The 26,304-nt window shown below is 44.1% G+C and overlaps 1 protein-coding gene across 2 annotated transcripts in view; it reads right to left on the bottom strand.

Moving 5' to 3' along the window:
- Window positions 1–297: 297 nt before the first annotated feature.
- dusp10 (dual specificity phosphatase 10) overlaps window positions 298–26,304 on the bottom strand; it is a 32,823-nt gene continuing 6,816 nt past the window's right edge. For both annotated transcript variants that reach the window (XM_031902516.1, XM_031902517.1), the window contains exons 3-4: window positions 3,501–3,869; window positions 298–636 (exon numbers count right to left, since the gene is read on the bottom strand). In XM_031902516.1, the coding sequence (XP_031758376.1) occupies window positions 371–636; window positions 3,501–3,869 (635 nt within the window). In that variant the 3' untranslated portion in view covers window positions 298–370. The remainder of the gene's footprint in view (window positions 637–3,500; window positions 3,870–26,304) is intronic.

Genomic DNA, 26,304 nt, shown 5'->3' with positions numbered 1-26,304 from the left:
ATGGTCTCCTTTCCATTGCACTGGTACTTGGTGGAGTTGTCGGATGGTAGTTGGACGCTTCCCACAGTCTATGAACCTGCACAGACTTCTTCATAGGACATTGGCTTTGCTTTCCATACAATGATTTCCTTCGTTAAACCTCAAGGGCCTCGACGTTCCCTTCCGAGAGAAGAAAGCAATCCAAGAAAGTGAAGTTCTTCTCGATGTACCTCAAGCATCTGTTTCTAGAACCGGTTCTTCTTCATCCACCTTCTTTCCCCATAACATATTAAAACGCTTTTGTATAAACTGCTCTTCATTAAAAAAAAAAAAAAACTTTGAAAGATAGACTGCATATTTACCCTATATATATATATAGATATTTGTTCAGCTAGACCACAGTCTCCACCCCGACCAGCTTTGGCGTAAGGATCCGAGGTGTAATTCCATTGTTTAGGTCTTCCTCAAATTCCAGTAACTGCCCCATGAAGTTTAGGTTCGGAGAAATGATTGGTCGCTTTCCCTTAACAAACTTGTAGGCGTCCGTCATTGTCATCCGCGTGTGCTTCATCAGGTACGCGATCACGATGGTGGCCGAACGGGAGACGCCTGCTTGGCAATGGATGAGAAGAGCTTTTCCACACTGGTGGGCTTCGTCTGAAAAATACAAAGTGCAAGGGTTTATGTTGGGAGTCTCTCTAATCAACAAATCTCACACACAACAACAACCCATCGTTGGTGGAAAGATCTCCATGTTGGTGGTTTCAATTCCAGCAATGACTCCAAGTTTGGGTTTTTTGATGGAGAAAAGGAGGAGGAAGGCAACCTGCACTGTTTGACCCATAGCCTTGCCCCACCGCCCAACATATATTGTTTTACTTTTTTGGATTAACCTGCGTTCTCGAGGGGCAATACTCAAATTTCAGCCTAAATATCCTACGTTTAAGGGAGCGGGAATTCGGAATCCCAGGTGCCTAGAGCATCGCACAGCTGGGCTGGTCACACTTGCTGACTTAGTCAACTATGAGCAGCTGCAAAGAAATTCTTAGATTATGTTTTATAGATGTCCATAGCCCAGGCCCAGCTGTTTCCATCTGTAATATGATATTTCCATTTATTTATGGAAAGTATTCAGCGATGAATTCAAAATGCAAAAGCAAGATTGTATGAAGGTCGTTAGTTTAGCCTACAACAATCTACGGATTTCGGTATAATTGCCCATCGGTGGGTTTGGGGTGGGTCAGTTGGACTGGTTTAATTGAAGAACTTGTTCAAAGAAAATATAGAATATAACATTTTGGTGCACAAATGCAATCACAATTTTGTTTATATGTTTCAACCACGGATCTCAGTGCATAGTAACATAATCAGGCTGTGTAAGGAAGACAGTGATCGCTCTTACTATATATTATGCAGCATTACTTCAACCATTGTAGAATAGGCAAATACAGTAAAACACTTGAGTAACGATTACTGCATGATACTTGGAAATGGATCCACCTCTTGTGAGACATGACCTAGGGGGCAGGATGCATAGCAATGTTTCATTATCAAAACCATTATCATATCCACAGCTACATATTCTTCTTCCTCCAGTTTATCTGTAAACAATCTTAAGGTGCCCATACACCTTCAGATCCGATCACTTGGCGATGTCGCCAAGCAAGCGGATCTTGTCCTGATATCCCCCACGGGTGGGGGATATCGCGAGAATCCAGGCTAATTCAGGGCCAAACAATCGAATTATAACGACGGGTATAGGAAAAGTCTATCCGGAGACCGCATCGACGAGCCTAGGCAGTCCCCGATCCGACTAGATTTTTTAACCTGCCCGATCGAGATCTGGCCGATTTCAGTCCCGTCGGTAGTGCCCCTACACGGGCAGATAAACTGCCGAATCGGTCTAAGGGACCCATATCAGCAGCTAGAATCGGCCCGTGTATGGGGGCCTTTAGAACAGACCTGAACTGGGATTTAAAATAGACCCTGGCATTGCAAGTATGCAGAGGCCCAAATAGCCCACCACCAGCCCAATAAATAGTGACTGTTTATGGAATCTTACAGTAGCCCTTCAGGTCTGTGCCAGAACCCACAGATTGCCAGTCCAGGCCTGCCCTAGTGTATGGTTTGAAGTCTTTTCAGTTGTAGAAAGGCTACAGCTCCTACTGTACCATGCATTTGGGTTGAAGAGAGACATTTTTGATAACCAGAACCATCTACTGATCAACGACAATGTCACAAGGAAGGATAAGAGAGCAGGAAAAATAATTTAATGTATATGCCTGGTGCATTTGTGTTTTGTAGATGTTATTAAGATTTCTCAATAATATACAGTCAGCATCAGTAATTGGTATATAACCCTAAAGACTTGCTTATTAAATAAGAGATATAAAGTCCTATTGGGGTACCATGACCACTTATATCCATGAGAATTAATAATGTTAATAATGAGGTCATGGGACCTCTTAAGGTGCCCATACACCTTCAGATCCGCTCGCTTGGCGACATTGCCAAGCGAGCGGATCTGAAGGTGTTTGGCCTATGGGTGGGCGATATCGGGAGAATGCGGGAGAATATCGGGAGAATTCGGTCGTTTGGCAAATTATAACGGCTGGTATAGGCAAAGTCGGTTCGGGGACCACATCAACGAGCCAATGCGGTCCCCGATCTGACTAGATTTTTTAACCTGCCCGATCGATATCTGCCCAATTTCAGGCCAGATATCGATCAGGCAGGCCAGTCGGTAGTGCCCATACACGTGCCGATTAGCTGCTGAATTGATCTTAAGGTCCCCATATATGGGTGGGCGATATTGGGAGAATCCAGGACAATTCGATCGTTTGGCCCCAGGGCAGGGACGGGCGTTGCAAAAGTCGGTCCGGAGACTGCATCTACGAGCCGATGCGGTCCCTGATCCGACTGGATTTTCTAACCTGCCGATCGAGATCTGGTTGATTTCAGGCCAGATATCGGTCGGACAGGCCCGTCGGTAGTGCCCATACACGGGCCGATTAGCTGCCGAATCAGTCTAAGGGACCCATATTGGCAGCTAGAATCGGCCCGTGTAAGGGGACATTTAGTTACAATTAGGGGTGCAATAACAATGATTCTTAGGGCCTCCAAGTAGCTGGCCTATCTGCAATGTTATTTGAAGGCCCCAAAGGGCAGTTGGTCTGTTTTGCATGAATATAGAGGTAGCTCATCATTCAAGGCTCCTGTTGGGTCATATATACCCCTGAGCCCCTGGCTCTTCTGTCTCTTGTTATACCCTTTCACCTTGCAAAATGCATATATGATAGTGTACAGGCCATAGGGCTTATTTATGAACATCGGGGCTAACCTGCACAAATGCAATTGCCAGTAGCAGCCAATTAGGTCTTTGCTTTTATTTTCCAACCTCTAGTAGATTGCCAAAAGCCTTTGCTGATTAGTTGCTATTGGCAACTGCCCTTGCGCAGTTTGGCACCTATGTTTGTAACTCAGGAGATGCTTGTATACAGAAAACCAAAAGCGCCACCTACCGATAAACTCAAATGCCTCTTCGAAGTACTGCCTGAGATTCTGCTTGTTGCTGTCGGTGGCGGGAAGACGCTTGTAGTTGAAGACCCCTTTCTCATAGTGGTAGAGCGGGAGGTGGGTGGTGACGTTGACAATATAACTTATGTTCCGTGTTTGCATTGTTTCCAAGTCCTGGGCATCGTGCTCGTTTCCGAGGTAAAGGAAGGGCAAGATGGGGGTCAACTCTGCGTTCTCGATGTCGGGGGTGGTAGGGATGGACTGAGGTAGAGTGATTGACACGGCGGACGCTCCTCCCCCATCGGAACAATCTTGAAGTTGGAGGGAATTGTCACAGAGGCTTTCGTGGTTCTGCTTGAAACTGCTGAGCCCACCTGAAAAACATCATCACAGCCGAGTTAGGGACCCTACAAGAAAAGACTGTGGGTTGGACAGTCCCAAAGATCCATCACATCAATAAAAAGCAAGAAAGGAAATCTAATGTGGAGACTGCAATACTTTCTCCATATAACCATCCCTCCGGGTAGAGCAGTTCAGGAATAAGATCCCATTGAACTCACTAATCATGAAACTGTCGATCATTAATTTAAAAACTGCCACTGTTAAAGGACAAGAAAAGTCACTGAGGGGGTGCCAATTTGGCAACACAATCTTCTCTTTTCTTCCCAGCCATAGCGTGCACCAAACCAGGCTTAAGGTCCCTATACATGGGCCGATTATAGCTGCCGATATGGGTCCCTTAGACCGATTCGGCAGCTTATCGGCCCATGTAGGGGCAGAAACGAGGGGCCTGCCCAACCGATATCTGGCCTGAAATTGGCCAGATATCAATTGGGCAGGTTAAAAGATTTAGTCAGATCGGGGACCACATCAGCTCGTTGATGCAGTCCCCGAACCATCTGCACTCATTGCTAGCCTACATTTTCCCGATATCGCCCACCCGTAGGTGGGGATATCGGGAGAAGATCCACTCGTTTGGCGACCTCCCCAAGCGAGCGGATCTTAACGTGTATGGCCAGCTTGAGTCTCAAGCTCCATGTGCCCAGTCTGACCTAGTGCAAGGTACGCCTGGGAAGAAAAAAAAGATGGCAGCTGGCAGCTGGAATCAGCTCTGGACATTGGGTAAGCAATTAAAGTCTCTGGGGGTGCCAAACAAATATCCCATTCAGTTATTCCCCGCTTGCACTGTCCATATTGTAACAATTGTGTCCCAACGGTTCAGTCTAGTCCACCTACGATTTGGTAAAACTACTAATAGGATGAGAATAATGCCGTCTCCACATTAGAGTCTCTATTTTTCTTTTGTTGATAGTGGAGATTTAGATGCCATGGTCTAGGCTGTACTTAAGCAGGGATAGCACCCAGACCTCCTACAAGGTATCTCATTGGTGGCTTTTGCAACTCTCTGGTTCTATGGAAATACTGAGAATTGATGGTGCTTCATCTTAGTAAATATTGAGTTAGGCATAAAGTAAATCTGCCATAAAATAACAAAAGGAAAAGTACATTGTCTCATTAAAAATGCAGTACAAATGGTGCAACTCACCAACGGATGTAGAGCATTCATAGGGCAGCCAAGGAACAAACAGTACTTCTCATTATTATTATTATAATACAATACATTTATAGCCGGACCTGTCACCAACCACAACAACTCATTGTCTGTTTGTTGGGTTTTCATTTCCCTGTCTATATATATATATATATATATATATATATACATACATTCATTGTCCCTTCTTGCTCCCTGGTTCTCAGACACTTGAAACACTGAAGCATAAGTCAGTTCTCCTCTATAGGGGTGATTTAGAAACAACACCACAACTGTGGGGGCAATAGCGCCAGGGTTCCTACAGTTGGCTGAGTAGATAGGTGTAGCCTCCTGCATCCGATTCACATAGAAACCTAAGCGCAAATGCATGCATTTTGATGCATCAGACACCATTACCCACTCACAGCCACAATTATACTGGAATTCTGGTAACCTATAGTTTCTCCTACTCCCATGTAACTGGAGGAGTCCCAAGCCGGACTTGGATTCTGATACCTACTGGGAGCTGCTATCTTGCTCCCTTCCCATTGTTCTGCTGATCAGCTGCTGGGGGTGAGGGGAGGGGGGATATCACTCCAACTTGCAGCGCAGCAGTAAAGTGTGCCTGAGTCTGAGCTTTCAGCCAGCGCTACACATTAGAACTGCTTTCAGCTAACTTATTGTTTCTCCTACTCCCATGTAACTGGAGGAGTCCCAAGCCGGACTTGGATTTCTTACCATTGAGTGCTATTCTGATACCTACTGGGAGCTGCTATCTTGCTCCCTTCCCATTGTTCTGCTGATCGGCTGCTGGGGGGGAGGGGGGGGATATCACTCCAACTTGCAGCGCAGCAGTAAAGTGTGACTGAGTCTAAGCTTTCAGAAGGAGCCAGCGCTACACATTAGAACTGCTTTCAGCTAACCTATTGTTTCTCCTACTCCCATGTAACTGGAACCAAGCCGGACTTGGATTTCTTACTATTGAGTGCTATTCTGATACCTACTGGGAGCTGCTAGCTTGCTCCCTTCCCATTGTTCTGCTGATCGGCTGCTGGGGGTGAGGGGGGGGATATCACTCCAACTTGCAGCGCAGCAGTAAAGTGTGCCTGAGTCTGAGCTTTCAGCCAGGGCTACACATTAGAACTGCTTTCAGCTAACTTATTGTTTCTCCTACTCCCATGTAACTGGAGGAGTCCCAAGCCGGACTTGGATTTCTTACCATTGAGTGCTATTCTGATACCTACTGGGAGCTGCTATCTTGCTCCCTTCCCATTGTTCTGCTGATCGGCTGCTGGGGGGGAGGGGGGGGATATCACTCCAACTTGCAGCGCAGCAGTAAAGTGTGCCTGAGTCTGAGCTTTCAGAAGGAGCCAGCGCTACACATTAGAACTGCTTTCAGCTAACCTATTGTTTCTCCTACTCCCATGTAACTGGAGGAGTCCCAAGCCGGACTTGGATTTCTTACTATTGAGTGCTATTCTGATACCTACTGGGAGCTGCTATCTTGCTCCCTTCTCATTGTTCTGCTGATCGGCTGCTGGGGGGAGGGGTATCACTCCAACTTGCAGCGCAGCAGTAAAGTGAGACTGAAGTTTATCAGAACACAGGTCACATGGCTGTGGCACCCTGGGAAATGAAGAATATGGCTAGCCCCATGGGAAAAACAGAATACAATGCAGGATTCTGCTGGAGAAGCTCTATTAACTGATGGTTTTGGAATTTTTTTTTTTTCCCATTTCAGTTTTCCTTTAATGACCCTTTAGTGCAGGGGTGGGCAAACTTTTTGGCTCAGGGGCCACATTGACTTACAGACGGGCCGGGCCGGACCAGCGCTACGCCCAGGGCCGCCATTAGAAATCACAGGGCCTCTCAGCTCCCACCCAGCATCCTGCAGCTCCCCACCCCAGCATCCTCCAGCTCCCCCCCAGCATCCCACCCAGCCTCCTGCAGTTCCCCCCAGCGTCCTTCCCATCCTCCTCCTCAACATTCTCCCACCAGCTCCCCCCCCCCCCCACAGCGACCTACAGCTTCCTTTGGCTCCATCCTCCAGCGACCGCCTGCCTCCTTCGGCTGTGTCAGTCCCTTGGTTCCCGCTGAATCTGAAGTTTTATACGGTTGCGCCCGTGCATTCTGACGTCACGCGCACGCACGGGGCGCAACCAATCAGGCGTCGGCAGGCCGGATTTAAAAGGCAAACGGGCCGGATGTGGCCCGCGGGCCGTAGTTTGCCCACCCCTGCTTTAGTGGGTATCAGTTATGGTTCCCCTGGAATAGGAGGTGGCATTTCTGTATTTGCACATGAGCGTAATACTAAATGAATATTAATTACCACATTAATAATAAGCACCTAAAGCATTTTAAAAACAAATGACCCCGGAAGTAGGGGCAGTTAGAGCGGGGGGGGGGGAATAGTTAAACACAATAGTTTCTCCCACCCTGCCCAATCCCCTGCTGTTGTTATTATCCGTGGGCACATAAAGCCCAATGCAGCCTCGGCGCCGCAGCTAAATTTCGCTCCTTGCGGTTTCTGCTGAGGCTGATCAGATAAGCGACCCCCCATTAATAAAAGTTCTGCAGAGATGGCGAGCCATACGGAGATCTGATCAATTGGCGGGAGTAGTGGGGACGGAGAAAGCTTCCCGAATCAAACACAGATTTTCCCTTATTTTTGTTCCAACGGCCACAGAAATGGTTTTTGTTCTTTTTAACAGCGTAACTGTCAGTTCCGCTAAATGTTTGAGGCGGCCAGGCAAACAAAAGTGTCATTTGCCGCTACGTGGCGCGCGTCTAAGGAAAAAGAAGGCTGCAATACTGACGCACACACATTCGGTTTGCAATTTGCAGTCGCCCAGCTACTAACTTCTAGTATGTTGTAGAGAGTGCTATTCTGAAACAACTTGCAATTGGTCTTCATTTTTCATTACTTGTGGTTTTTGAACTATTTAGATTTTTATTCAGCAACTTTCCAGTAAGGAATTTTAGCAGTTATATGGTTTCCAGGGTCTAAATTACCCTAGCAACCAAGCAGTGGCTTAAATGAGAAACTAGAATACGAACAGTAGTAGGGGTGCTACCTATCCGGTTTTGACCCGGACAGCCCAGTTTTTCGAAAGGGCTGTCTGGGTCCTGCCTGATTTCTGAAATTAGGAAAACCGGGCAGGACTCACTGACATTGTGGCAATCGGGCAATCACCATAGCCCCGTCCAGTGATGTTATGGTCCTGCCTCTTCCCCGCCCCTGAGATGTCAAGACCCGCCTCTTCCCCGCCCCTGTGACTTCACTGCCCACCCCCTGCCCAGAAAAAAATACTGGCAGAGGTGGCAACCCTAAATAGGAGTCAGTCCGAATAGAAAGATAAGTAATACAAAGTAACAATACCAATAAAATTTTAGTTTTTTTGGCTGCCGGGGTCGGTGACCCCAATTTGAAAGCTGGAAGGAGTCAGAAGAGGAAGGCTAATAACTAGGGATGCACGAATCCAGGATTCAGTTCAGTATTTGGCCAGGATTGGGCCTTTTTTGGCAGCGCTGCGTATCCTTGTGGCATACATACAAGTGAACCAATCCTTCAACTATATGGACTATAATTCTTTGTATCCCCCCCAGGAATGTCCCTCTTTCTGTAAGTAAGCCTATGTTTGGGTAAATGATACTAAAGACTGTAGGCCTCATTTATTAACAATGTACCAGTGCAGTTACCCATAGCAACCAATCAGATATTTGCTTCTTTAGTAGTTGCTACTGGTATCTGCACTTGTACAATTCGGCACGTAGGTTAATAACCAAGCCCTACAATTCCTTCGTAAATCTGTATATAATGCGCCATAAAGCAGCCCAGGGAAAGAAATGCAATTGGCTCCTCGTGGCGAATATCATTACAGCTCGTACTGACAGATCTGTAGGCTTACCCCGAGTCAATTACAAGCAAATCTTTCATTATTAAGAGATGACTTGATCCCTACAGATGCTGTTTTTAAATGCGCTGACAGACAAAGCCTGTAGGGTATAAAGTGTCTCCGCTCAAAAGGTGAAAGGGAAGCGATTATGGTTTGTTTTATGCTAAAAAGACACCGGCATTTGGGATTTCCAGTACGGGCCAAACACGGGAACGCCCAGAGATTAAAGGGTGAACTTTCCTGAATGTCTAAGATGAGGGCGTTGGTTGCAAACTATGAGGAAGAGCAGTCAGATGTAACTAATAAAAATGATTTATTACTGGGTGTAATAAATAAGAGAAATAAACAAGGAGCAAGTATAAGCCATATGGTGAGAGAAAAGAATAGCTCTAAGCAGCCACCTACTTATATGGTGTAGGGACACATATATGTAACATGTATTCCCTTTTCTCTGTAATAATAAAACAGTACCTGTACTTGATCCCAACTAAGATATAATTACCCCTTATTGGGGGCAGAACAGCCCTATTGGGTTTATTTAATGGTTAAATGATTCCCTTTTCTCTGTAATAATAAAACAGTACCTGTACTTGATCCCAACTAAGATATAATTACCCCTTATTGGGGGCAGAACAGCCCTATTGGGTTTATTTAATGGTTAAATGATTCCCTTTTCTCTGTAATAATAAAACAGTACCTGTACTTGATCCCAACTAAGATATAATTACCCCTTATTGGGGGCAGAACAGCCCTATTGGGTTTATTTCATGGTTAAATGATTCCCTTTTCTCTGTAATAATAAAACAGTACCTGTACTTGATCCCAACTAAGATATAATTACCCCTTATTGGGGGCAGAACAGCCCTATTGGGTTTATTTAATGGTTAAATGATTCCCTTTTCTCTGTAATAATAAAACAGTACCTGTACTTGATCCCAACTAAGATATAATTACCCCTTATTGGGGGCAGAACAATCCTATTGGGTTTATTTAATGGTTAAATGATTCCCTTTTCTCTGTAATAATAAAACAGTACCTGTACTTGATCCCAACTAAGATATAATTACCCCTTATTGGGGGCAGAACAATCCTATTGGGTTTATTTAATGGTTAAATGATTCCCTTTTCTCTGTAATAATAAAACAGTACCTGTACTTGATCCCAACTAAGATATAATTACCCCTTATTGGGGGCAGAGCAGCCCTATTGGGTTTATTTCATGGTTAAATGATTCCCTTTTCTCTGTAATAATAAAACAGTACCTGTACTTGATCCCAACTAAGATATAATTACCCCTTATTGGGGGCAGAACAGCCCTATTGGGTTTATTTCATGGTTAAATGATTCCCTTTTCTCTGTAATAATAAAACAGTACCTGTACTTGATCCCAACTAAGATATAATTACCCCTTATTAGGTCAGAACAATCCTATTGGGTTTATATCATGTTTAAATGTTTAACCCCGTGGTCATGAGGGGGGGGGGGCAGGCGTCTATATTTCTATGTTTCTATATTTTTCATAGTAAAGGCCTGAGAAATGCTGTTAGAAACATTAGGGATTTTACGATACAAACTTGTAATATTAACCAAGAGGCACAAACTTTCCAATACAGTACGTGCCCAGGGCTCCCTGACCCGACGGCTTTACATTCGCTTACATTACTTACATCTCTTGCTTACCATGACATCAGCGCCGGGCTTTCCACCTGCCAGTTACTACAGCGACAGCACAAAAGCACACAATGACATCAGCTGGCATGACATCAGCTCCGAGCAAACAATACAAAAACGACAACTTTGTTTAATGGTTCCTGGGAAGGAATGAGCTAATGCGAACAGGTGGCTCGGGATTTTGTTTACCCAACTGAAAGGGAAAGGAAAAAAAAAAAAAGTCTGACAATGATAGTGCTTCTGCAAATCTGCCCGGCCAACTGCCCGATGCCAAGTGTGCGGCGAGGTCGGATAGGTTGGTATTGATTCATAGAGTTCATTATAACAAATGTGCATTGTGAGAGGCTTGGAACAGAATCAGAAAAAACATCCCGGGGGTGGGGGGGGGGGAATGTAATAAATGTCCCGAAATTTGCACTGGGAAGGATGTAATAAAAGTTTTTGTGAATATGGCACTTTAAATGCTTTGGCAAATCTGTCAGAACAATACAGCTATTGAAGGTTCATGTATGATTGTGCCTGCATTAAAGGGAAACTATACCCAAAGAATGAATACTTAACTAGAAGATATAAACTATCATATTAAGTGGCCTATTAAAGAATTTCCCCAAACTGGAATATATATATCAGTAAATATTGCCCTTTTACATCCTTTCCCTTGAGCCGCCATTTAGTGATGGGCTGTGTGCTCCCTCAGAGATCAGCTGACAGGAAGTGATGCAGCTCTAACTGTAACAGGAAGTAGTGTGGGAGCAAAAGGCAGAACTCTGTCCATTCATTGGCTGATGGTGCCTAGCATGTATGTGTGCCTTGGCTTGTTTGTGTGCACTGTGACTCCTATGATCCCAGGGGGCGGCCCTTAGTACTTAAAATGGCAGTTTCCTATTTAGGATTACCCAATGGCACCTACTACTAAAACAGTATATTTTCATGATAATGGTTTATTTATATATGTTACCTACTTTGTTTGAGGGTATAGTTTTCCTTTAGTAGCATCAAATTCACGAAGATGTAGATAAATGAGCAAAACGGCCTTGCCATTAACCAATAAACAGCATAGGGCAGCGTAAGTGAAAAACTGGAGGTCGAACAATTCTGCCATTTCTGACACAAAGGGCGTTTATTGTAGGGTCCACGCACTCCAAACGCATTTATTCATTTTCTCCATTTAATGGAGAATTTCCCCTTTCTATTAAGGTGCAGTCAGTTCTCTCTCTTGGCAGCGGATCATCAGTTATTTTTAATTTCATGATCCATTATAAGTATTAGTGAAATGGACCAGGTTGCCATTCTCATTATCGTCTGTGAAGGTCGGGATGAAAGGGAACTATCACTAGTTTTGCAGTCCAGGAACAGGGCCGGGCACCAAAGCCAATACTATTGGCTCGGCTCCCTGTCTGAACACCCCAACCCGCTCTTCCAACCCAAGTCCTGCGGACAGTTAAGCACGACGACCTCCCCCAAGCCCTCCCTCCATCTAAACACCAAACCCCCACTGCTTGGATCTATGCGGCTGCTACTTGCTCCACACTGGCAGTCTATGCTTGCCCCCCTAACGCAGGGGTCCCCAACCTCTCTTACTCGTGAGCCACAGTCAAATGTAAAAAGACTTGGGGAGCAACACAAGCACCATAAAAGTTCATGGAGGAGCCAAATAAGGGCTGTGATTGGCTATTAGGCAGCCTCTATGCACCCTATCAGCTTACAGGGGCTTTATTTGGTAGGAAATCTTGTTTTTATTCCCCCAAAACTTGCCCCCAAGTCAGGAATTCAAAAATAACTCCCTGGTTTGGAACTCGAGGAGTGCGTGCTGAATCGTTTGGATTTTTGTCAATCGTCTTGTCAATTTTTGGGAGTCCTGTCCGGTTTTCCAAATTGTGAAAACTGTGCAGGCAGACAGCCCTTCCGAAATCCAGGCTATCCGGGTCAAAACCGTAAAGGTGACAACCATATACAAGGCTATCGATTGACTCACTAGGGGGTTCCCAACAATTTAGCCCCCACCAGTGTTTTTACCTTTACTTCTCCTTTAAACAGGGAGAAAGGAGTAGCAACCAGTCTATTATCTGTACCCGGAGGACAAGAGCTCAGCACATTCCCTACGCACGGAACCCATTTCTCCCGATGGAGTTAGATCATTTATTTACATGGAAACAAAAAGCCTGGCAAAGAAATCCTGTTATCAAACACAGAGCCTGTGACAGATGGCATCCCCCTTGGATCAGTTACAACTCGATTGCCATTGATCCGCCACAGGAATCTGCAACTGTTTGCTCACCGTAGCTGGCACAACCCTCAGGGGGCACAATGGACGGTGGGAGCGGTAGTTCAGCCATAGTTGAAGCTGTACATCCCTGAAGCGATTTATAAAGGCATCCGAATGGGTGCAATGTTTGCTCGAGGGCAGATCCTGTAGCAAAAGGACGCGGACTTGTTTACACAACAAAGACAGATTCTATACAGCAGCAGTGGAAGATTTTGGAAGATTAAAGTTGGCACCTCATCTGGGTTTTGGTCATTACTGAACAAGGTGAGGGTTGGGCAAATAAAAGCCCTGAGGGTGTATCCAGCTGTCACCGGGCATTTAGGGGTATGGGGCATCTGTCAGACGCAGCTCTGCAAAGCTGAGAAGGGGCAGATGGGGTAACTCCAGAAGCACACAGGGGGCTATAGCAGTGCTGCTCCCGTACCTCCAGAGGGCGCCTCTATGACTGATCACCTTTGAAACTGACAAAAATGCACTTAGGTGCATTCATAAAAACACATATAAACACAATATATACATTTGTTTGTGCAGGTATCCTATTGGGTTTATTTAATGGTTAAATGATTCCCTTTTCTCTGTAATAATAAAACAGTACCTGTACTTGATCCCAACTAAGATATAATTACCCCTTATTGGGGGCAGAACAGCCCTATTGGGTTTATTTCATGGTTAAATGATTCCCTTTTCTCTGTAATAATAAAACAGTACCTGTACTTGATCCCAACTAAGATATAATTACCCCTTATTGGGGGCAGAACAGCCCTATTGGGTTTATTTAATGGTTAAATGATTCCCTTTTCTCTGTAATAATAAAACAGTACCTGTACTTGATCCCAACTAAGATATAATTACCCCTTATTGGGGCAGAACAGCCCTATTGGGTTTATTTAATGGTCAAATGATTCCCTTTTCTCTGTAATAATAAAACAGTACCTGTACTTGATCCCAACTAAGATATAATTACCCCTTATTGGGGGCAGAACAGCCCTATTGGGTTTATTTAATGGTTAAATGATTCCCTTTTCTCTGTAATAATAAAACAGTACCTGTACTTGATCCCAACTAAGATATAATTACCCCTTATTGGGGCAGAACAGCCCTATTGGGTTTATTTAATGGTTAAATGATTCCCTTTTCTCTGTAATAATAAAACAGTACCTGTACTTGATCCCAACTAAGAAATAATTAATCCTTATTGGAGCCAAAACAATCCTAGTGGGTTTAATTACGGTTTAAATATTTTTTTTTAGCAAACTTAAGGTAGGAGATCCGAATTAGGGAAAGGCCCCTTATCCGGAAAACCCCAGGTCCCGAGCATTCTGGATAATAGGTCCCATACCTGTACTCAGTGTGCTCAGCAGGTGTTAAACTCCCAATAAGATATTCTGACCAGGGCAAATTGTACCCTGTGTTACCGACCAATAAAATCTGCTGACTGATCACATTTTGATTCTGTCCTCGCCCAATGAGTATTCATAGGCCCATATTAGGATCCATTCATTGGCCTTGGGGCCAGCACATGGGTGGGCAAACAGGGCAATCTGTTCTTCAAAGAGTTCTTCTTATATAATCCTCTTATTTTTGCAGCTTCCCTGCATTCAGAGGAAATGAAATTATGATGTTATATTTGGGAATCTTCCCTCAAATCCAGGGTTGGGTGTGGAATTTGATCCAATTTGGTCCAATCCCAGTACTTTTGGATTTATATAAATCTGAACTGAGCCCACACCCCTAAAGCCATTGGGTGCACCCAAGCTGGGGTGCAGGGCTGTGTATAAATACAACAGCACACAAGCTTAATGACCTTTAATCACATGTTCAATAGAATATTTCTTATTTATATTTGTCCAGTCCGTATACAACCCGACCTTATTTATCAGACTGTTTTGTTACGTTACACACCTAGACGTCCGAGCTTTTGCTTTATTTTCTGCAGCTCAAGTGAATGTAAATAGAGGCTGAAGTGGAATTGTTTTCCTTTTCATGGGAGACTTGAGCTGTAGCTCGTCGGCCAGAGCCGCACAATGTTACACAAACACAACTGATCCCCTGTACACACTCTCTCCGCACTCCTGTACCAGCCACTGCGTCTCTTACTGCTCAGCACTTAAAGGTCATTTTTACATTGCTGGGAAGTACAACATACACAGCGGGAATCCACCCCCCCCCTCGTAGACAGTGGGTAATACAGGGCACCACTGCCCAACACAGCCCAGGACTTTATGGTCCTGCCTTCAGCCTGCATCCTCCCAATCCCACAATTCCCTGCTGCACACGAGGAAAGGAAATTCACAGTGCAATGCATTGTGGGTTATGTAGTTCCTGCATGCTGTCTGTGAGCTGTGGAGAAGTTGCTACTATTAGTAACATCAGTGTTTTAGTCCCTACTCCCCTGCCAGGATTTCGAATGATGCAGAAAGAGAAGAACTGTTTTGCAGCTGGATTTTATCATATAAAACTGGTATTTATTCCTACTTTTTGAAGGAACAGATTACAGTGATAGGTATATTAGGGGTTTCTGTGTTGTGAGGGGCTCATTGACGAATTTTGGTTCAGAAGTTTCCCTTTAATATGTTAGACTACATTTAGAACAAGGTTTGGATCTCCGTATCAAAACAGGAGCGTTCGGGTCCGGTCTCCATGCAGTCATCTCTGCCTTAGGGGTGTTGAAGCCTTGCTAAGAAAAAAAAAATCCCTTAAAAATAAACCAGACATGCCAACAATATCAGCAGCACCGGGGAGGGTAAGGGCGCCGAAAATAGACTTGAAATCATTCAGCAGAAAATATAACATGAACGTCGCTGCCCTGTAACCCTTGGTGGCCTGCGCCGGGCATTCTGCTTTGCTTTCTCCGGCTGCCCTTTGCCTCCTTTTGTTCTTCAAGGGGTGGTTTACCTTCAAATTAACTTCAATTGGTCTTTATTTTTGATAGTTTTTGAATTATTTGCTTTCTTCTTCCAACTTCCAACTTTTAAATGGAGGGGTCACTGACCCCAGAAGCAAAAAAACTATTGCTCTGTGAGGCTACACAACCTTTCTATTCAGGCTATTCATGTCTCACTCACACCATGGCTTGGTTACTATGGTAATTTGGACCAGCCACTGCGTCTCTTACTGCTCAGCACTTAAAGGTCATTTTTACATTGCTGGGAAGTACAACATACACAGCGGGAATCCACCCCCCCCCTCGTAGACAGTGGGTAATACAGGGCACCACTGCCCAACACAGCCCAGGACTTTATGGTCCTGCCTTCAGCCTGCATCCTCCCAATCCCACAATTCCCTGCTGCACACGAGGAAAGGAAATTCACAGTGCAATGCATTGTGGGTTATGTAGTTCCTGCATGCTGTCTGTGAGCTGTGGAGAAGTTGCTACTATTAGTAACATCAGTGTTTTAGTCCCTACTCCCCTGCCAGGATTTCGAATGATGCAGAAAGAGAAGAACTGTTTTGCAGCTGGATTTTATCATATAAAACTGGTATTTATTCCTACTTTTTGAAGGAACAGATTACAGTGATAGGTATATTAGGGGTTTCTGTGTTGTGAGGGGCTCATTGACGAATTTTGGTTCAGAAGTTTCCCTTTAATATGTTAGACTACATTTAGAACAAGGTTTGGATCTCCGTATCAAAACAGGAGCGTTCGGGTCCGGTCTCCATGCAGTCATCTCTGCCTTAGGGGTGTTGAAGCCTTGCTAAGAAAAAAAAAATCCCTTAAAAATAAACCAGACATGCCAACAATATCAGCAGCACCGGGGAGGGTAAGGGCGCCGAAAATAGACTTGAAATCATTCAGCAGAAAATATAACATGAACGTCGCTGCCCTGTAACCCTTGGTGGCCTGCGCCGGGCATTCTGCTTTGCTTTCTCCGGCTGCCCTTTGCCTCCTTTTGTTCTTCAAGGGGTGGTTTACCTTCAAATTAACTTCAATTGGTCTTTATTTTTGATAGTTTTTGAATTATTTGCTTTCTTCTTCCAACTTCCAACTTTTAAATGGAGGGGTCACTGACCCCAGAAGCAAAAAAACTATTGCTCTGTGAGGCTACACAACCTTTCTATTCAGGCTATTCATGTCTCACTCACACCATGGCTTGGTTACTATGGTAATTTGGACCCTAGCAACCAGATAGCTGCTAAAATTCCAGATTCAAGAACTGCTGAACAAAAAGTTGAATCATTCAGAAACCACACAATAAAAAATGAAGACCAACTGCAAATTGTCTCAGAATATCACTTTCTACATCATACTAAAAGTAAATGTAAAGGTGAACAACCCCTTTGAATGTATTTGCTATTTGCTCGAGGGGCCGGGGGTATTAATTATGTTTTGCCCATGGATTCGTGAGAATACATGTGATGGCCAGTAAAGGCATAGCTGGGCACAGACTTCTAATTTAATGCTGGCCACACCGGGGCTACTGATACATGGGAGGGTCATTGTTGTTGCATGTAAAAGTCCAAATTACACCTAAAGATCATAACCAGTCAGCTCACAACCAGGCAATGGGGCCCATAAAGTCCACCCTACCAATTTGGTCACTGACCGACCTGGTGTTGGTTGCTATGGGTTAGTAGACCTGATACAAACTCTGTCACACTATCTATGGGTGGTTAGTGGATCATTGCCCCCTATATGTGAGTGTAGACGTAACAAGTACCAAAATCTGACCCGCAGAATTATTAGCCCCGAGGGTAAAGCCAAAGTCTGCTGAGTGTGGAACATTTTCCCTGGAAATTCTAGAGCACCACTACGTTATTCTTTTATGTTCCGGTGATGACTGCATGCATAATAAATACTACAAGATATCATTCTCATTCCGTGCACAGCCCCACTGCTGTAGTCTGCTGGGACAGTGCCCAACTAATGAACAAACAGCACCCTACTGAGCAGCCAATATTGACTCTGCATATAGCAACCAAGGACCCACAACCCAGTCCCAGCATCGAATACAGAAAACCAATCTAACCGGTATCATGCAAAATAGTAAAGATGGCGGTTATACAGACTAGGGTTCCCAATTTATAAGACCTTGAAATTAGCCAGAGACTGCTGGGAATTGTAGTCTAACAACAGCTGGTGGGTCATTGGTTGGACATCCTGGGTCAACTGTTCCACTGTTAAGTAATATAAAAGAAAATATTATTGGGGTTACTTGTTCATATGATGCTCTCTCAATATGTATTTCAGACGCTAGAGGGTTGACAGTTTGAGACTGTTTAATGTTTAGACTGCCCAACACTGCCCAGGACTTTATGGCCGGTAGAAGAGCATCAGATACACAATGGCAGCCAAATACACCTTCTTTGGCTAACCCGATCAGCAACTTAATGCCAAGGTTCCCAGATGGTAGGACCACCCTACTAGTGGGCCCAAAGCAGTGCATAGGGGTCTAATGGTCATTTAGGTTGCAATTTGGGAAAAATGATTAATATTTCTTCAAGCCAAGTCTGAAGGTTATTTGGGGTGGCATTTATCCTAGATATTCTTGGAACTATGGCTAAATGGCCAGTCCAGCACTGTGTTCATATATATATAACCTTACTCTGACCTGGTTGCTGTGTAGCCAAGGGGACACCCATTCAAGCTGAAATAAGGCAACAGGGCACACGTTACCATGGCTGATAACAGATAAGCTGTGTAGAATACAATGGATTTAGTTCTAACATAATAAGAAAACACCATTGGTGTTCTCTATAGAACTATACAATGAAAACCCTCGTATAAAACAGGACATTTGTTAGTTTAATCTTGGGTGTTGGGTACTACCCGCTTGAATGCATAATGCCAATGGTATGGTTTGGCTGAGTAGAAATAATAGTTTGGGCCCATGGTTCTGCTGAGAGCAAACCTTACAGCTTCATTATATAATGACATTCGTGAGAATCCCATGCTTCCTACATTGTGGAACAGTTTGCGGATGGCCCATTCAACCAATACTTGTGAGTCACAGTCAAATGTAAAAAGACTTGGGGAGCAACACAAGCACCATAAACGTTCATGGAGAAGCCAAATAAGGGCTGTGATTGGCTATTAGGCAGCCTCTATGCACCCTATCAGCTTACAGGGGCTTTATTTGGTAGGAAATCTTGTTTTTATTCAACCAAAACTTGCCCCCAAGTCAGGATTTCAAAAATAACTCCCTGGTTTGGGGGCACTGAGAGCAACACCCAAGGGGTTGGTGAGCAACATGTTACCCCCAATGTTGCTCTCAGTGCCCCCAAACCAGGGAGTTATTTTTGAAATCCTGACTTGGGGGCAAGTTTTGGTTGAATAAAAACAAGATTTCCTACCAAATAAAGCCCCTGTAAGCTGATAGGGTGCATAGAGGCCCCTAATAGCCAATCACAGCCCTTATTTGGCTTCTCCATGAACTTTTATGGTGCTTGTGTTGCTCCCCAAGTCTTTTTACATTTGACTGTGGCTCACAGGTAAGAAAGGTTGGGGACCCCTGCTTTATACCATACTAAAAGTTATAGTTAAGAAGAACAACCCCTTGGGTTTGGAAATGTTGGACAGACAGGTGCCCAGATACGTTTGGTATGGTCCAACGCAATGTCCAACCCTACACCCAGAAGGCTTATTAGTTCACATGTGAGGGGATTTACGCCCTGTGTATTTATGTTAATGGCTCCAAAAGAGAAATGTTTCATAATATTTTAGTGCCGTCTCGGGATCGCCAGCAAGTAGAGCTATAAACTGCGCTGGTAATTTAATCTCAATACTCCCGAGATCCTCCGATCAATTTTATCCCCAGTGATTATGCACTAACTGAGACAGCGAGGGAGCTGCCGGCCTGCTGAGCACCACCAAAGAAGGTATGTGCGCTGTCCCACGGGGGTGGGATGTTTAATCTGGGAACTGGCACGTTAGCAACCGGTGTTTACAAACATAAAAACAAGGGATCAGTTGTCCCGGCAATAAATTAGGACCGAATTACAGTGGGTGAAAAATACACGTCCAAAAATACAGCAGCCGGGCAATACCATTCTGCTGATATCACGGGGGAGAGCGGCGGCTTCTTTGTTTTGTTTATAAGACCCTGGGTAAGGATAAAATAATATAGGTATGGGACCTGTTATCCAGAATGCTCGGGACCTGGGGTTTTCCGAGATCTTTCCATAATTTGGATCTCTATAACTTAAGTCTGCTAAAAATCATTTAAATATTGAATAAACCCAAAAGGCTTGTATTGCCTCCAATTAGGATGAATTATATCTTAGTTGGGATCAAGTACGGGTACTGTTTTATTATTACAGAGAAAAGGGAATCATTTAACCATTAAATAAACCCAATAGGGCTGTTCTGCCCCCAATAAGGGGTAATTATATCTTAGTTGGGATCAAGTACAGGTACTGTTTTATTATTACAGAGAAAAGGGAATCATTTAACCATTAAATAAACCCAATAGGGCTGTTCTGCCCCAATAAGGGGTAATTATATCTTAGTTGGGATCAAGTACAGGTACTGTTTTATTATTACAGAGAAAAGGGAATCATTTAACCATTAAATAAACCCAATAGGGCTGTTCTGCCCCAATAAGGGGTAATTATATCTTAGTTGGGATCAAGTACAGGTACTGTTTTATTATTACAGAGAAAAGGGAATCATTTAACCATTAAATAAACCCAATAGGGCTGTTCTGCCCCAATAAGGGGTAATTATATCTTAGTTGGGATCAAGTACAGGTACTGTTTTATTATTACAGAGAAAAGGGAATCATTTAACCATTAAATAAACCCAATAGGGCTGTTCTGCCCCAATAAGGGGTAATTATATCTTAGTTGGGAAAACCAAACCTTAGTTAGAAAACCAAAGCAAAGGATCTAATGTAATGTTTTACTCCACTTTTTACACAGTATGATAAATATACCCCTTAGTTTAATTGTAGTTTAACTGTATTCTTATTTTTAATCACTTTCTTTCCAATTGATCTTCCATTCTAGCTTCTGGTTGCTAGGGGGAATTAAGCTCTAGCAACCGAAGTTAAACTTCCATACAGGGGAGTTTCGGAACAGACTATTTGCAACTACTACTGCTTAATCACTAATCAGATTAATAATTCATCTGAAGGTGAACTTCCCCTGTGATGCCAATAAGGAAAGGAACATCCCAGTGCAATGCATTGTGGGTTATGTAGTTCCTGCATGCTGTCTGTAAGCTGTGGAGAAGTTGTTACAATTTGTAACATTAGAGTTTTAGTCCCTCCTCCCCTGCCAGGATTTCAAATGATGCAGAAAGAGAAGAACTGTTTTGCAGCCCTATTTCAGCATATAAAAATATTTTTTCCCACTTTTTGAAGGAACAGATTACTGCGATAGTTTTGTTAAGGGTTTCTATGCTGTTCTATTCTATTACCATCCTGCTTGCCTCGGTGGAGGTATTTTATATAAATATCAGTAGAACATTAATACCAGGGCCACTAAAGCCAAGAAATATATAATGACTGACATCATTTTTTAACCACTTAATTCTTTTTTTCACATCAGCTGATTTTACAGCGCTAGTTTCCCTTTAAACTCCCATTCCGTCTATATATATATATATATATATATATATATATGGCTCAGTCTGCTGACAGCTTGGGAAACTTTTCAGAAGCTTCTAGAACCCACCGTGACCTTCAACGAGTTCCAGCCCTATCTCCGGTGGGAGCCAACAGTGACACTGTGTGGCACGGCCAAGTCCTCTGTGACACGCTAATGACAAGCTTTGATTGGCTTAACGAGAACGATGGCGCTGAAAATGACAGCGTGCCATAAAGCGAAGAAATGTATATTTAAATCCCCAAGGAACAAATAAGGAAAGTGAGGAAGAGGCCAATGAATTAGTGATCTCTCAGCCTTTATCAATGCACGGGGGCTTTATTCAAATAATAACTGGAATATAAAGACCCCGCCCCCCCCAGAAAGATAAAACAAGGACATTTCAAGAACAAATCGACAGAATGCGTGTCTGTTATTTCAATCAATGCAGAAAAAGGGCAGATTTCATACAGACCCCTATTATCTTACGTCCCAGCGCAGATAATGTTTATGAGCCGTTAAGCAAGGAATTAATGGCCAAGTGAAGCTCAGAAGCAAAAATGAAAATAAAACAAAAATACAAATGTGATGATTTCTTTTTAATTAAAGAAAAGAATTTGGCTACCAAATTAAAGGGGAAATCCAACCAAACGACAACTGTCCTCAGCCTGCCTTCCGCCTGCATCCTTCAAATCCCACAATTCCCTGCACATGTTAAGGAACATCACAGTGCAATGCATGGTGGGTTATGTAGTTCCAGCATGCTGCCTGTAAGCTGTGAAGTCTTTATAGTTTGTAACATCAATGTTTTAGTCCCTCCTCCCCTTCAGGATTTTCAAGGAGACATTTCATATAAAAATTAAGAATGTACCAGTGAATTATACTCCTCTAAATATAGAAGGATAGTGCTTAAAAAAGTAGTGTTTCGGACTGATTTATTGAGAAATTCCACTAAAACCCCACTAGTCCCGCCCATCTGTTCCACTTCCTGCTGGCTGAATTCTCTGGATGTGCAGAGGGGCCGGCGGCACTCAGTACACTGCACTGTAGGATAGGAACCAATCAGCAGCCATGCTGACTGGATAGGGAACTGAAGCCTGTCTTTGCTTGTGTGACTGCAGGGCTGTGATTGGGTATCCCCTCCTGCTGTGCTTCTGGCAGTGACCGTTAGGACACGCCCACCCTTCATTTTAAACAGGAACAGAGACCTGAGAGGATCTATAGGGAGTGCCAATAAAGGGGCCATATTTAGGATTAATTTTTAGCCCAAAGTGAAACCAGCACCTTATATTATTCATAATTGCCTACAGGATTAGGGGTTTTTCCATTTATCCAACATGTCTGGATTTCAGCATATAAAAATGGTATTTAATTACACTGATAGGTATATTAGGGGTTTCTGTGTTGTGTGGGGCTCTTTAACAAATTTTGGTTCAGAAGCCGGAGTTCCCCTTGAAAAGAGATGCCATGGAAGATGTAACAGAGAAACCTGCGATTCCAGCAAAAGGAGAACAATGCTCTTTTGAGCACTTTTGCAATTTACATTGTTTTGCTTTTAGTTTTCAAGATTTGAGAGGTTTTATACTGTGCATATAATATATTTTTAACAGAAGTGCCCCTTGCTGTTCTGCTGTTACTGATGCAGGTGGTGTCTCCTGATGCTACTCTGCTCAGGCGTCCCTACCCCTTACCCATCCCTCACTTCCAGGGCAGATTTCAGACCATTTTTGCCCACGTCCCCATCACCATCGACCACATCCTTTGAGTCCATGGCTCAGCCTGTTTATGTCTAGGCCACATTCTCTAATGCCACAGTCATGCATTTCCTCCACCCAAGCCCAGGGTATAAATTCAGTGTTAGCAGCTCTGAAATTGGTAAAAAAATCTGTGAAGGGGGGGTACATTACAATTATCCATTGGCATTCCATACACAGAACAAAGCACAAAAACAATAACCCTTTTTGCCTTTGACTAGTCTAGTAGAGTGTTAGTGAAAAATCACCCAGAAAGTCTCTAAACACAAGACTCGAGTCTCTGATAAATATTGGGGAGTTGATATTTTACTCCATGGTCCTTACTGAATAAAGAAGATGGGATATCTCAGGCCAAGGGGTACCAGATATTTCTGCATCGTTCCTTACTACACACAGAACAGAAGATAATCCTTTACACTTATCCATACTCAGCACAGGATATCTCATTCCCTAACAAAAGAGAGAAGATATCCCAGTCCTCAAGGTGACATACAGCGGCCAACAAAAACTCCAGGCCTATATATCAGATAAAATTAGAAAAAATAATAAATGCCCCCAGCCTCTGCCACAGATTTCCTTAGTTAATTCGGCAACAGAGCTGGGGGGTGAGGGGTTAAGTAGAGTGGCAGAAGTGCCGTGGCACCTCGGGTGGCACCGGATCTAAATATAGCCTTGGATCTGCCCCCCCCCCCAGTCCAAGTCAGTAGATTATCAGCCACTAAATGAATGGTCTCCCAATGGGCTGCCCTATAGTTATCTGGATGAAAACCTGGATTTGGAAATCACTTTGGGTGAAAATCACATTGCATTGTTGATTTGTTCCTTGCCCGACAGGCCATTAAATCACCAGCTAGGGCCAGCGCCCGTATTACAAATTTACCAGTAATGTACTTTCCAGTAAATTTCTAATACCCTATAAATGTTCCCCTTTCCTCACCTTCTTCACTGCTGATTAGCATTTATAAGCACAGGCCCACGTCTGCCCCACTCAGGTCCCTGCCCAGTCTGTCCATTTCCCTGCCCATTTACCAGTCACATTCACCTTTCCTTGCCTGGCCCGCCCATTTCCCCACCCCTTACATCATAGGCCCACCCCCAAAATGATGTCATGGCCCACCCCCAACCCAAAGGCCCCTATTATGGGAAGAAAAAGGGGGGCAACCCAACTGTAGGCCCATAATCTGATTTTTGGCTACTGGGTGTGGGTAGCCAAACTGGAAAAAGACCCACTTGTTTGGAGACCTTGCCAAATGAGCCAATCTATATATGTATGGCCGGCTTTACTAACCATTGAACAGAAGATATCACTAATACTTAAAAAAAAGGACAGAAAGATATTTTTCAAATAATATTGGACCCAATAATAAAAAGCTTTCTATACAAAATGTACAGGAAATTATTTAGGCAGTCTCATTGCGAGGGGATGATAAGTCTGTTGGGCGTCACATACAAATATATGTAATTTAGGCAAAATGAGGGGAAGATCAAGTCGAACAGTATTACTCTGGGCTGTAATATACTTCATCTCTGCTGAATTTAAATGAAGGCATTTGGTTTTGTAATTCAGCAAATAAAAACAGCAGCTGGAAAGATGATATAATAGCAAGGTGTGCGAACTGGCCGATCTACCCGTGGGAATTGGGTGTGCACGAGTCAGGGGTAAAAGGTGTGAACTGCACACACCCAAACCAGCGCGTATGGGAAGAACAATATGTGAGCGTTTGTGCTGTGATCTAATCCAAAGGGACCTGACATCCGACATGTGACATTTTGTGTTGTAATCAATCCTAAAATCAGTGCAAACTGACATTTTCAGTTTCAAGTCCACCTATAAATCTGTAATAAGGTTATAGATATATAGAAACATTGGGGTAACCGTCACCCTGCTATAGTTCCAGGGGTACCCAGGGCACAAATAAGCACTCACCCCAAATCCCCCCCTAACTGGCCTTCAGGCTGGGCCCCCTTAGCCCATAACAAGGTTACAGATATATAGAAACATTGGGGTAACAGTCACCCTGCTATAGTTCCAGGGGTACCCAGGGCACAAATAAGCACTCACCCCAAATCCCCCCCTAACTGGCCTTCAGGCTGGGCCCCCTTAGCCCATAACAAGGTTACAGATATATAGAAACATTGGGGTAACAGTCACCCTGCTATAGTTCCAGGGGTACCCAGGGAACAAATAAGCACTCACCCCAAATCTCCCCCTAACTGGCCTTCAGGCTGGGCCCCCTTAGCCCATAACAAGGTTACAGATATATAGAAACATTGGGGTAACAGTCACCCCGCTATAGTTCCAGGGGTACCCAGGGCACAAATAAGCACTCACCCCAAATCCCCCCCTAACTGGCCTTCAGGCTGGGCCCCCTTAGCCCATAACAAGGTTACAGATATATAGAAACATTGGGGTAACAGTCACCCCGCTATAGTTCCAGGGGTACCCAGGGCACAAATAAGCACTCACCCCAAATCCCCCCCTAACTGGCCTTCAGGCTGGCCCCCCTTAGCCCATAACAAGGTTACAGATATATAGAAACATTGGGGTAACAGTCACACTGCTATAGTTCCAGGGGTACTCAGGGCACAAATAAGCACTCACCCCAAATCCCCCCCTAACTGGCCTTCAGGCTGGGCCCCCTTAGCCCATAACAAGGTTACAGATATATAGAAACATTGGGGTAACAGTCACCCTGCTATAGTTCCAGGGGTACCCAGGGCACAAACAAGCACTCACCCCAAATCCCCCCCTAACTGGCCTTCAGGCTGGGCCCCTTAGCTCATAACAAGGTTACAGATATATAGAAACATTGGGGTAACAGTCACCCCGCTATAGTTCCAGGGGTACCCAGGGCACAAATAAGCACTCACCCCAAATCCCCCCCTAACTGGCCTTCAGGCTGGGCCTCCTTAGCCCATAACAAGGTTACAGATATATAGAAACATTTGGGTAACAGTCACCCCGCTATAGTTCCAGGGGTACCCAGGGCACAAATAAGCACTCACCCCAAATCCCCCCCTAACTGGCCTTCAGGCTGGGCCCCCTTAGCTCATAACAAGGTTACAGATATATAGAAACATTTGGGTAACAGTCACCCCGCTATAGTTCCAGGGGTACCCAGGGCACAAATAAGCACTTGCCCCAAATCTCCAACTCATATGTAGAAA

The sequence above is a fragment of the Xenopus tropicalis genome, chromosome 5 (genome assembly GCF_000004195.4).
Source record: "Xenopus tropicalis strain Nigerian chromosome 5, UCB_Xtro_10.0, whole genome shotgun sequence".
NCBI classification, from domain to species: Eukaryota; Metazoa; Chordata; class Amphibia; order Anura; family Pipidae; genus Xenopus; species Xenopus tropicalis.
The sequence above is the reverse complement of the archived record's forward strand: the minus strand, read 5'-3'. Positions and strand labels throughout refer to the sequence as shown.